At 44.9% G+C, this 13110-nt stretch overlaps 3 protein-coding genes across 6 annotated transcripts; all 3 read right to left on the reverse strand.

Moving 5' to 3' along the window:
* Positions 1 to 392: 392 nt before the first annotated feature.
* LOC146972973 (tripartite motif-containing protein 16-like) lies at positions 393 to 7575 on the reverse strand. 3 transcript variants are annotated; one of them, XM_085799181.1, is made up of 2 exons: positions 4402 to 4878; positions 393 to 1708 (listed from the first exon to the last, which is right to left on the reverse strand). In XM_085799181.1, exons 1-2 carry the CDS (start codon positions 4876 to 4878, stop codon positions 524 to 526), a joined length of 1662 nt encoding a protein of 553 aa, XP_085655307.1. In that variant the 3' UTR covers positions 393 to 523. The 3 variants fall into 3 exon arrangements, with proteins under 3 accessions (XP_085655307.1, XP_085655308.1, XP_085655306.1); XM_085799182.1 differs by lacking the exon at positions 4402 to 4878 and having other exon boundaries at positions 393 to 1066; positions 1097 to 2185; XM_085799180.1 differs by lacking the exons at positions 393 to 1708; positions 4402 to 4878 and adding exons at positions 3166 to 3558; positions 6229 to 7575.
* Positions 7576 to 8490: 915 nt separating this feature from the next.
* On the reverse strand, positions 8491 to 10259 carry LOC146972974 (tripartite motif-containing protein 16-like). Its single transcript, XM_085799185.1, has one exon. The coding sequence runs from the start codon at positions 10257 to 10259 to the stop codon at positions 8604 to 8606; it is 1656 nt and encodes a 551-aa protein (XP_085655311.1). The 3' UTR covers positions 8491 to 8603.
* An 885-nt stretch (positions 10260 to 11144) lies between these two features.
* On the reverse strand, positions 11145 to 12969 carry LOC146972975 (tripartite motif-containing protein 16-like). Of its 2 annotated transcripts, XM_085799184.1 has the most exons (2): positions 11878 to 12969; positions 11145 to 11847 (listed from the first exon to the last, which is right to left on the reverse strand). In XM_085799184.1, the coding sequence occupies exons 1-2, from the start codon at positions 12967 to 12969 to the stop codon at positions 11293 to 11295; spliced, it is 1647 nt and encodes a 548-aa protein (XP_085655310.1). In that variant the 3' UTR covers positions 11145 to 11292. The 2 variants fall into 2 exon arrangements, with proteins under 2 accessions (XP_085655310.1, XP_085655309.1); XM_085799183.1 differs by having other exon boundaries at positions 11145 to 12969.
* Positions 12970 to 13110: the final 141 nt, after the last annotated feature.

Genomic DNA, 13110 nt, shown 5'->3' on the forward strand with positions numbered 1-13110 from the left:
ACTCAGAGAATGCAAACATTGGTCTGTTAGCTGTCATACATCATTCTCTGTAGTGTAATGATCTCATCTATTGATACCTGGAGTTCAACATACACTGATTGTTTCTGTAAAGTTGGAACAAGAGCAACAAAAGGCTGGAAAAGTAAATGATACGAATAATAAACAGCTGGAGGAGCAACTAGTTAGGTTAATTAGTAACATGGGTATGATTATAATCATGATGTTTACACTTTGATTAAAGGTCATAGACCTTATTAGTGAGTGGATTCTAACAACAACATTTTGATCTGACAAACACGTCAATGTAAATGTGATTGTAGATTTCTTAGTTTCAAACATCAACACAAGAAGAAATGACAACTAGAGGTCAAAGTCCCGCCCACAATGTTTAATGATTGACAGCTGATCTCTGTGCAGTGCAGAGACACGACAGCAATGAGCTTTTAGCAACAAACATGGAGACTAAAGAAAGTGATGAACTAAAATACAGATTTTAACCAACTGCACCTTCAATGATCTTTGTCTATTTGAGTTTACACAACTCTGCTGTGTCATCAGACCAGTAAAGCCAAACTCCAGCATGTAGAGGCTGAGTGAATGTGGTCTGGACTCTGTGGAGGAGAGTCATGGTTTCAGAGACGCTGTAGAAGGACAGAATACCTGCTCTGTGATCCAGGTACACTCCTAGTCTGGAGGACTGAGGACCTGAGACTGGAGTCTGGATGTTGTTGAACCAAAATGTGAAACTGTTGTTGGAACAATCTAATGACCAAGATTTGTCATTACGTCCAAACACACTTTCTCTGCTGATATCCTTGTATGCGACTGCTACAATAACTCCTATTCCTCTCCACTCCACCTCCCAGTAACAACGTCCAGTCAGACTCTCTCTACTCATGACCTGAGCCCATCTAGTGAATCTGTCTGGGTGACTAGGATAAGACTGATCTTTACCCATATATGTCACTTTCCTGTTTCCTTCAGATAATAACAGACGTGTGTATGCTGTGTTTGGATCCAGTGTGATTTCCTGTGAATATCTTAAGAAGTCAGCTCTGGTCCTGGGCTCTGGTGGTGGTGACAGTAAAACATCCACTTCAGTCACTGTCAGTGAGATGTTTGTCCATGTGTCTCTCAGAAGGTCCTGTAGTTTGTCTCTGAGCTCTGACACAGCTGCTGTCACATCCTCAAAGTGTCTGAGAGGACGGATGTTGATGCTGGATGAGTGTGTAGATGGACTGAGTGCTGACAGTGAGGGGTAGTTGTGTAGAAACTGGGTGTGATCCTCTGTGTGCGACAGCAGCTTCAGCTCAGCGTCTTTCCTCTTCAGCTCAGTGATCTCCTGCTCCAGCTTCTTCTCAAGCTCTTTGACTCCACTCACTTGAGTTTCCTGCTGGGATCTGATCTGCTGCTTCAGCTCAGAGCTTCTTTTCTCCACGAGACGGATCAGCTGAGTGAAGATCTTCTCACTGTCCTCCACTGCTTTATCAGCAGAGCCATTGATGGCCTCCACCTCCTGTTGAAGCACCTTCACATCTTTCTCTCTGAGCTGGATTCTCTGCTGGATTTTCTGTCGACTCAGCTCCAGCTCTCTCTGCCTCTCAGTCCTTTCTGCTGCAGCTGAGACTGTGTCGTGGCCTTTATGTTCATCCACAGGGCAGAGATAACAGATACACTTCTGATCAGTGCGGCAGAACATCTTCAGCACCTCATTATGACGAGAGCAGATGTTCTCCTGGAGCTTCTTGGAGGGCTCCACCAGCTTGTGATTCTTAAATGAAGGAGATTCATAATGAGGCTGCAGGTGTTTCTCACAATAAGAGACCAGACATTGCAGACAGGACTTGACAGCTTTGAGTTTCCTCCCAGTGCAGACATCACAGGCCACATCTTCAGGTGCAGCATAGCAGTGATCAGCAGCAGCAGCTTGGAGTCCAGTCTTCTTCAGCTGCTCCACTAAAGCAGCAAACATGATGTTTTTCACCAGAGGAGGCCTCGGTGTGAAGGTCTGCCTACACTGAGGACAGCTGTAGATTTTCTTCCCATCCTCTGCATCCCAGTGGGTTTTAATACAGTTGAAGCAGTAGCTGTGTCCACAGGGAATAGTCACTGGATCCTTCAGTAGATCCAGACAGATGGAACAAGAGAAGGTCTCCTGGTCCAGATGAACTCCTTTCTGCGCCATTTCACCTCACAGACGACGACGACGACGACTGTCTGAGTTTCTGTTGCTCAGAAGTGAAACTAGTCTGAGCTCTGATCTCAACAACATGTGTCTGTGCGGTGAACGGGGCCTGTCGGCTCCTCCTCTTCACCACATGTTGGTTCCACCCATCTTCAAACTGTAGATCTGAAGGGGAGGGAACAAGGTGTGTTTCCTTGTTCCCTCCCCTTCAGATCTACAGTGAACAGGCTGCAGCAGCTCAGTGTGTTTGACAGCAGATAATCAGATATTTCCTCATTCCAGTGCGAGGAGCGGCAGCTGTAAATCTCAACTTCTCCCATTTACAATGAAGTCTGGTTATATTATTGTTACCTTATAGACTCAAGAAAACATCCATTCCAGACATGGAAGATGCTCAACATATTTATTTTCAGTTCCCACACAACATATACATACAAAGTGCAAAAATATATATCACACAAAGTTTATTGTCAACAACATTAACTATATATTCAGACATTTCAGTCAGAGAATGCAAACATTGGTCTGTTAGCTGTCATACATCATTCTCTGTAGTGTAATGATCTCATCTATTGATACCTGGAGTTCAACATACACTGATTGTTTCTGTAAAGTTGGAACAAGAGCAACAAAAGGCTGCAAAAGTAAATGATAGGAATAATAAACAGCTGGAGGAGCAACTAGTTAGGTTCATTAGTAACATGGATATGATTATAATCATGATGTTTACACTTTGATTAAAGCTCATAGACCTTATTAGTGAGTGGATTCTAACAACAACAACATTTTGATCTGACAAACACGTCAATGTAAATGTGATTGTAGATTTCTTAGTTTCAAACATCAACGCAAGAAGAAATAACAACTAGAGGTCAAAGTCCCGCCCACAATGTTTAATGATTGACAGGTGATCTCTGTGCAGTGCAGAGACACAACAGCAATGAGCTTTTAGCAACAAACATGGAGACTAAAGAAAGTGATGAACTAAAATACAGATTTTAACCAACTGCACCTTCAATGATCTTTGTCTATTTGAGTTTACACAACTCTGCTGTGTCATCAGGCAAGTAAAGACGAACTCCAGCATGTAGAGGCTGAGTGAATGTGGTCTGGACTCTGTGGAGGAGAGTCATGGTTTCAGAGACGCTGTAGAAGGACAGAATACCTGCACTGTGATCCAGATACACTCCTACTCTGGAGGACCGAGGACCTGAGACTGGAGTCTGGATGTTGTTGAACCAAAATGTGAAACTGTTGTTGGAACAATCTAATGACCAAGATTTGTCATTACGTCCAAACAAACTTTCCCACCCTGCTCTGCTGATATTCTTGTATGCGACTGCTACATAAACTCCTATTCCTCTCCACTCCACCTCCCAGTAACAACGTCCAGTCAGACTCTCTCTACTCAGGGCCTGAGGAAATGAAGTGAATCTGTCTGGGTGACTAGAATAAGACTGAACTTCATCCCGTGTTACTTTCCTGTTTCCTTCAGATAATAACAGAGATGTGTTTGCTGTGTTTGGATCCAGTGTGATTTCCTGTGAATATCTTAAGAAGTCAGCTCTGGTCCTGGGCTCTGGTGGTGGTGACAGTAAAACATCCACTTCAGCCACTGTCAGTGAGATGTTTGTCCATGTGTCTCTCAGAAGGTCATGTAGTTTGTCTCTGAGCTCTGACACAGCTGCTGTCACATCCTCAAAGTGTCTGAGAGGACGGATGTTGATGCTGGATGAGTGTGTAGATGGACTGAGTGCTGACAGTGAGGGGTAGTTGTGTAGAAACTGGGTGTGATCCTCTGTGTGTGACAGCAGCTTCAGCTCAGCGTCTTTCCTCTTCAGCTCAGTGATCTCCTGCTCCAGCTTCTTCTCAAGCTCTTTGACTCCACTCACTTGAGTTTCCTGCTGGGATCTGATCTGCTGCTTCAGCTCAGAGCTTCTTTTCTCCATCAGACGGATCAGCTGAGTGAAGATCTTCTCACTGTCCTCCACTGCTTTATCAGCAGAGCCATTGATGGCCTCCACCTCCTGTTGAAGCACCTTCACGTCTTTCTCTCTGAGCTGGATTCTCTGCTGGATTTTCTGTCGACTCAGCTCCAGCTCTCTCTGCCTCTCAGTCCTTTCTGCTGCAGCTGAGACTGTGTCGTGGCCTTTATGTTCATCCAGGCAGAGGTGACAAATACACTTCTGATCAGTGCGGCAGAACATCTTCAGCACCTCATTATGACGAGAGCAGATGTTCTCCTGGAGCTTCTTGGAGGGCTCCACCAGCTTGTGATTCTTAAATGAAGGAGATTCATAATGAGGCTGCAGGTGTTTCTCACAATAAGAGACCAGACATTGCAGACAGGACTTGACAGCTTTGAGTTTCCTCCCAGTGCAGAAGTCACAGGCCACATCTTCAGGTCCAGCATAGCAGTGATCAGCAGCAGCAGCTTGGAGTCCAGTCTTCTTCAGCTGCTCCACTAAAGCTGCTAACATGGTGTTTTTCACCAGGACAGGCCTCGGTGTGAAGGTCTGCCTACACTGAGGACAGCTGTAGATTTTCTTCCCATCCTCTGCATCCCAGTGGGTTTTAATACAGTTGAAGCAGTAGCTGTGTCCACAGGGAATAGTCACTGGGTCCTTCAGTAGATCCAGACAGATGGAACAAGAGAAGGTCTCCTGGTCCAGATGAACTCCTTTCTGCGCCATTTCACCTCTCACAGACGACGACGACGACTGTCTGAGTTTCTGTTGCTCAGAAGTGAAACTAGTCTGAGCTCTGATCTCAACAACATGTGTCTGTGCGGTGAACGGGGCCTGTCGGCTCCTCCTCTTCACCACATGTTGGTTCCACCCATCTTCAACCTGTAGATCTGAAGGGGAGGGAACAAGGTGTGTTTCCTTGTTCCCTCCCCTTCAGATCTACAGTGAACAGGCTGCAGCAGCTCAGTGTGTTTGACAGCAGATAATCAGATATTTCCTCATTCCAGTGCGAGGAGCAGCAGCTGTAAATCTCAACTTCTCCCATTTACAATGAAGTCTGGTTATATTATTGTTACCTTATAGACTCAAGAAAACATCCATTCCAGACATGGAAGATGTTGCTCAACATATTTATTTTCAGTTCCCACACAACATATACATGCAAAGTGCAAAAATATATATCACACAAAGTTTATTTTTAACAACATTAACTATTGAAACATTTCACTCAGATAATGCAAACATTGGTCTGTTAGCTGTCATACATCATTCTCTGTAGTGTAATGATCTCATCTATTGATACCTGGAGTTCAACATACACTGATTGTTTCTGTAAAGTTGGAACAAGAGCAACAAAAGGCTGGAAAAGTAAATGATAGGAATAATAAACAGCTGGAGGAGCAACTAGTTAGGTTCATTAGTAACATGGGTATGATTATAATCACGATGTTTACACTTTGATTAAAGCTCATAGACCTTATTAGTGAGTGGATTCTAACAACAACATTTTGATCCGACAAACACGTCAATGTAAATGTGATTGTAGATTTCTTAGTTTCAAACATCAACGCAAGAAGAAATGACAACTAGAGGTCAAAGTCCCGCCCACAATGTTTAATGATTGACAGCTGATCTCTGTGCAGTGCAGAGACACAACAGCAATGAGCTTTTAGCAACAAACATGGAGACTAAAGAAAGTGATGAACTAAAATACAGATTTTAACCAACTGCACCTTCAGTGATCTTTGTCTATTTGAGTTTACACAACTCTGCTGTGACTCCATTAGACGGGTAAAGCCAAACTCCAGCATGTAGAGGCTGAGTGAATGTGGTCTGGACTCTGTGGAGGAGAGTCATGGTTTCAGAGACGCTGTAGAAGGACAGAATACCTGCTCTGTGATCCAGGTACACTCCTAGTCTGGAGGACTGAGGACCTGAGACTGGAGTCTTGATGCTGTTGAACCTAAATGTGAAACTGTTGTTGAAACACTCTAATGACCAAGATTTGTCATTACGTCCAAACAAACTTTCATCCCCTGCTCTGCTGATATTCTTGTATGCGACTGCTACATAAACTCCTCCTCCTCTCCTCTCCACCTCCCAGTAACAACGTCCAGTCAGACTCTCTCTACTCAGGACCTGAAACCAGTCAGTGAATCTGTCTGGGTGACTAGAATAAGACTGAACTTCTCTCATATATGTCACTTTCCTGTTTCCTTCAGATAATAACAGACGTGTGTGTGCTGTGTTTGGATCCAGTGTGATTTCCTGTGAATATCTTAAGAAGTCAGCTCTGGTCCTGGGCTCTGGTGGTGGTGACAGTAAAACATCCACTTCAGTCTCTGTCAGTGAGATGTTTGTCCATGTGTCTCTCAGAAGGTCCTGTAGTTTGTCTCTGAGCTCTGACACAGCTGCTGTCACATCCTCAAAGTGTCTGAGAGGACGGATGTCGATGCTGGATGAGTGTGTAGCTGGACTGAGTGCTGACAGTGAGGGGTAGTTGTGTAGAAACTGGGTGTGATCCTCTGTGTGTGACAGCAGCTTCAGCTCAGCGTCTTTCCTCTTCAGCTCAGTGATCTCCTGCTCCAGCTTCTTCTCAAGCTCTTTGACTCCACTCACTTGAGTTTCCTGCTGGGATCTGATCTGCTGCTTCAGCTCAGAGCTTCTTTTCTCCATGAGACGGATCAGCTGAGTGAAGATCTTCTCACTGTCCTCCACTGCTTTATCAGCAGAGCCATTGATGGCCTCCACCTCCTGTTGAAGCACCTTCACGTCTTTCTCTCTGTCCTGGATTCTCTGCTGGATTTTCTGTCGACTCAGCTCCAGCTCTCTCTGCCTCTCAGTCCTTTCTGCTGCAGCTGAGACTGTGTCGTGGCCTTTATGTTCATCCACAGGGCAGAGATAACAGATACACTTCTGATCAGTGCGGCAGAACATCTTCAGCACCTCATTATGACGAGAGCAGATGTTCTCCTGGAGCTTCTTGGAGGGCTCCACCAGCTTGTGATTCTTAAATGAAGGAGATTCATAATGAGGCTGCAGGTGTTTCTCACAATAAGAGACCAGACATTGCAGACAGGACTTGACAGCTTTGAGTTTCCTCCCAGTGCAGACATCACAGGCCACATCTTCAGGTCCAGCATAGCAGTGATCAGCAGCAGCAGCTTGGAGTCCAGTCTTCTTCAGCTGCTCCACTAAAGCAGCAAACATGATGTTTTTCACCAGAGGAGGCCTCGGTGTGAAGGTCTGCCTACACTGAGGACAGCTGTAGATTTTCTTCCCATCCTCTGCATCCCAGTGGGTTTTAATACAGTTGAAGCAGTAGCTGTGTCCACAGGGAATAGTCACTGGGTCCTTCAGTAGATCCAGACAGATGGAACAAGAGAAGGTCTCCTGGTCCAGATGAACTCCTTTCTGCGCCATTTCACCTCACAGACGACGACGACGACGACTGTCTGAGTTTCTGTTGCTCAGAAGTGAAACTAGTCTGAGCTCTGATCTCAACAACATGTGTCTGTGCAGTGAACGGGGCCTGTCGGCTCCTCCTCTTCACCACATGTTGGTTCCACCCATCTTCAAACTGTAGATCTGAAGGGGAGGGAACAAGGTGTGTTTCCTTGTTCCCTCCCCTTCAGATCTACAGTGAACAGGCTGCAGCAGCTCAGTGTGTTTGACAGCAGATAATCAGATATTTCCTCATTCCAGTGCGAGGAGCGGCAGCTGTAAATCTCAACTTCTCCCATTTACAATGAAGTCTGGTTATATTATTGTTACCTTATAGACTCAAGAAAACATCCATTCCAGACATGGAAGATGCTCAACATATTTATTTTCAGTTCCCACACAACATATACATACAAAGTGCAAAAATATATATCACACAAAGTTTATTGTCAACAACATTAACTATATTATTCAGACATTTCAGTCAGAGAATGCAAACATTGGTCTGTTAGCTGTCATACATCATTCTCTGTAGTGTAATGATCTCATCTATTGATACCTGGAGTTCAACATACACTGATTGTTTCTGTAAAGTTGGAACAAGAGCAACAAAAGGCTGGAAAAGTAAATGATAGGAATAATAAACAGCTGGAGGAGCAACTAGTTAGGTTAATTAGTAACATGGGTATGATTATAATCACGATGTTTACACTTTGATTAAAGCTCATAGACCTTATTAGTGAGTGGATTCTAACAACAACAACATTTTGATCCGACAAACACGTCAATGTAAATGTGATTGTAGATTTCTTATTTCAAACATCAACGCAAGAAGAAATGACAACTAGAGGTCAAAGTCCCGCCCACAATGTTTAATGATTGACAGGTGATCTCTGTGCAGTGCAGAGACACGACAGCAATGAGCTTTTAGCAACAAACATGGAGACTAAAGAAAGTGATGAACTAAAATACAGATTTTAACCAACTGCACCTTCAATCATCTTTGTCTATTTGAGTTTACACAACTCTGCTGTGGCTCCATAACCAAGACCAACTCCAGCATGTAGAGGCTGAGTGAATGTGGTCTGGGCTCTGTGGAGGAGAGTCATGGTTTCAGAGACGCTGTAGAAGGACAGAATACCTGCTCTGTGGTCCAGGTACACTCCTACTCTGGAGGACAGAGGACCTGAGACTGGAGTATGGATGCTGTTGAACCAAAATGTGAAACTGTTGTTGGAACAAACTAACGACCAAGATTTGCCGTTACCTCCAAGCAAACTTTCTCTGCTGATATTCTTGTATGCGACTGCTACATAAACTCCTCTTCCTCTCCACTCCACCTCCCAGTAACAACGTCCAGTCAGACTCTCTCTACTCAGGGCCTGAGGAAATGTAGTGAATCTGTCTGGGTGACTAGAATAAGACTGAACTTTACTCATATATGTCACTTTCCTGTTTCCTACAGATAATAACAGACATGTGTGTGCTGTGTTTGGATCCAGTGTGATTTCCTGTGAATATCTTAAGAAGTCAGCTCTGGTCCTGGGCTCTGGTGGTGACAGTAAAACATCCACTTCAGTCTCTGTCAGTGAGATGTTTGTCCATGTGTCTCTCAGAAGGTCCTGTAGTTTGTCTCTGAGCTCTGACACAGCTGCTGTCACATCCTCAAAGTGTCTGAGAGGACGGATGTTGATGCTGGATGAGTGTGTAGATGGACTGAGTGCTGACAGTGAGGGGTAGTTGTGTAGAAACTGGATGTGATCCTCTGTGTGTGACAGCAGCTTCAGCTCAGCGTCTTTCCTCTTCAGCTCAGTGATCTCCTGCTCCAGCTTCTTCTCAAGCTCTTTGACTCCACTCACTTGAGTTTCCTGCTGGGATCTGATCTGCTGCTTCAGCTCAGAGCTTCTTTTCTCCATCAGACGGATCAGCTGAGTGAAGGTCTTCTCACTGTCCTCCACTGCTTTATCAGCAGAGCCATTGATGGCCTCCACCTCCTGTTGAAGCACCTTCACGTCTTTCTCTCTGAGCTGGATTCTCTGCTGGATTTTCTGTCGACTCAGCTCCAGCTCTCTCTGCCTCTCAGTCCTTTCTGCTGCAGCTGAGACTGTGTCGTGGTCTCTATGTTCATCCACAAGGCAGACAAGACAAATACACTTCTGATCAGTGCAGCAGAAAATCTTCAGCACCTCATTATGACGAGAGCAGATGTTCTCCTGGAGCTTCTTGGAGGGCTCCACCAGCTTGTGATTCTTAAATGAAGGAGATTCATAATGAGGCTGCAGGTGTTTCTCACAATAAGAGACCAGACATTGCAGACAGGACTTGACAGCTTTGAGTTTCCTCCCAGTGCAGACATCACAGGCCACATCTTCAGGTCCAGCATAGCAGTGATCAGCAGCAGCAGCTTGGAGTCCAGTCTTCTTCAGCTCCTCCACTAAAGCTGCAAACATGATGTTTTTCACCAGAGGAGGCCTCGGTGTGAAGGTCTGCCTACACTGAGGACAGCTGTAGATTTTCTTCCCATCCTCTGCATCCCAGTGGGTTTTAATACAGCTGAAGCAGTAGCTGTGTCCACAGGGAATAGTCACTGGATCCTTCAGTAGATCCAGACAGATGGAACAAGAGAAGGTCTCCTGGTCCAGATGAACTCCTTTCTGCGCCATTTCACCTCTCACAGACGACGACGACGACGACGACTGTCTGGGTTTCTGTTGCTCAGAAGTGAAACTAGTCTGAGCTCTGATCTCAACAACATGTGTCTGTGCGGTGAACGGGGCCTGTCGGCTCCTCCTCTTCACCACATGTTGGTTCCACCCATCTTCAAACTGTAGATCTGAAGGGGAGGGAACAAGGTGTGTTTCCTTGTTCCCTCCCCTTCAGATCTACAGTGATCAGGCTGCAGCAGCTCAGTGTGTTTGACAGCAGATAATCAGATATTTCCTCATTCCAGTACGAGGAGCAGCAGCTGTAAATCTCAACTTCTCCCATTTACAATGAAGTCTGGTTATATTATTGTTACCTTATAGACTCAAGAAAACATCCATTCCAGACATGGAAGATGTTGCTCAACATATTTATTTTCAGTTCCCACACAACATATACATACAAAGTGCAAATATATATATCACACAAAGTTTATTGTCAACAACATTAACTATATATTCAAACATTTCACTCAGAGAATGCAAACATTGGTCTATTAGCTGTCATACATCATTCTCTGTAGTGTAATGATCTCATCTATTGATACCTGGAGTTCAACATACACTGATTGTTTCTGTAAAGTTGGAACAAGAGCAACAAAAGGCTGGAAAAGTAAATGATATGAATAATAAACAGCTGGAGGAGCAACTAGTTAGGTTAATTAGTAACATGGGTATGATTATAATCATGATGTTTACACTTTGATTAAAGCTCATAGACCTTATTAGTGAGTGGATTCTAACAACAACATTTTGATCCGACAAACACGTCAATGTAAATGTGATTATAGATTTCTTAGTTTCAAACATCAACACAAGAAGAAATGACAACTAGAGGTCAAAGTCCCGCCCACAATGTTTAATGATTGACAGCTGATCTCTGTGCAGTGCAGAGACACAACAGCAATGAGCTTTTAGCAACAAACATGGAGACTAAAGAAAGTGATGAACTAAAATACAGATTTTAACCAACTGCACCTTCAGTGATCTTTGTCTATTTGAGTTTACACAACTCAGCTGTGGCTCCATTAGACGGGTAAACACAAAGTCCAGCGTGTAGAGGCTGAGTGAATGTGATCTGGACTCTGTGGAGGAGAGTCATGGTTTCAGAGACGCTGTAGAAGGACAGAATACCTGCTCTGTGATCCAGGTACACTCCTACTCTGGAGGACCGAGGACCTGAGACTGGAGTCTGGATGTTGTTGAACCAAAATGTGAAACTGTTGTTGGAACAAACTAAAGCCCAAGATTTGTCGTTACGTCCAAACAAACTTTCTCCCCCTGCTCTGCTGATATTCTTGTATGTGACTGCTACATAAACTCCTATTCCTCGCCACTCCACCTCCCAGTAACAACGTCCAGTCAGACTCTCACTACTCAGGACCTGAGGAAATGTAGTGAATCTGTCTGGGTGACTAGAATAAGACTGAACTTCACTCATGAATGTTACTTTCCTGTTTCCTTCAGATAATAACAGTTGTGTTTCTGCTGTGTTTGGATCCAGTGTGATTTCCTGTGAATATCTTAAGAAGTCAGCTCTGGTCCTGGGCTCTGGTGGTGGTGACGGTAAAACATCCACTTGAGTCACAGTCAGTGAGATGTTTGTCCACGTGTCTCTCAGAAGGTCCTGTAGTTTGTCTCTGAGCTCTGACACAGCTGCTGTCACATCCTCAAAGTGTCTGAGAGGACGGATGTCGATGCTGGATGAGTGTGTAGATGGACTGAGTGCTGACAGTGAGGGGTAGTTGTGTAGAAACTGGGTGTGATCCTCTGTGTGCGACAGCAGCTTCAGCTCAGCGTCTTTCCTCTTCAGCTCAGTGATCTCCTGCTCCAGCTTCTTCTCAAGCTCTTTGACTCCACTCACTTGAGTTTCCTGCTGGGATCTGATCTGCTGCTTCAGCTCAGAGCTTCTTTTCTCCATCAGACGGATCAGCTGAGTGAAGATCTTCTCACTGTCCTCCACTGCTTTATCAGCAGAGCCATTGATGGCCTCCACCTCCTGTTGAAGCACCTTCACATCTTTCTCTCTGAGCTGGATTCTCTGCTGGATTTTCTGTCGACTCAGCTCCAGCTCTCTCTGCCTCTCAGTCCTTTCTGCTGCAGCTGAGACTGTGTCGTGGCCTTTATGTTCATCCACAAGGCATACAAGACAAATACACTTCTGATCAGTGCGGCAGAACATCTTCATCACCTCATTATGACGAGAGCAGATGTTCTCCTGGAGCTTCTTGGAGGGCTCCACCAGCTTGTGATTCTTAAATGAAGGAGATTCATAATGAGGCTGCAGGTGTTTCTCACAATAAGAGACCAGACATTGCAGACAGGACTTGACAGCTTTGAGTTTCCTCCCAGTGCAGACATCACAGGCCACATCTTCAGGTCCAGCATAGCAGTGATCAGCAGCAGCAGCAGCTTGGAGTCCAGTCTTCTTCAGCTCCTCCACTAAAGCTGCAAACATGATGTTTTTCACCAGGACAGGCCTCGGTGTGAAGGTCTGCCTACACTGAGGACAGCTGTAGATTTTCTTCCCATCCTCTGCATCCCAGTGGGTTTTAATACAGTTGAAGCAGTAGCTGTGTCCACAGGGAATAGTCACTGGATCCTTCAGTAGATCCAGACAGATGGAACAAGAGAAGGTCTCCTGGTCCAGATGAACTCCTTTCTGCGCCATTTCACCTCTCACAGACGACGACGACGACTGTCTGAGTTTCTGTTGCTCAGAAGTGAAACTAGTCTGAGCTCTGATCTCAACAACATGTGTCTGTGCAGTGAACGGGGCCTGTCGGCTCCTCCTCTTCACCACATGTTGGTT

The sequence above is a fragment of the Trachurus japonicus genome, chromosome 15 (assembly GCF_045865225.1).
Source record: "Trachurus japonicus isolate A0001 chromosome 15, Traja_1.0".
Taxonomy (NCBI): domain Eukaryota; kingdom Metazoa; phylum Chordata; class Actinopteri; order Carangiformes; family Carangidae; genus Trachurus; species Trachurus japonicus.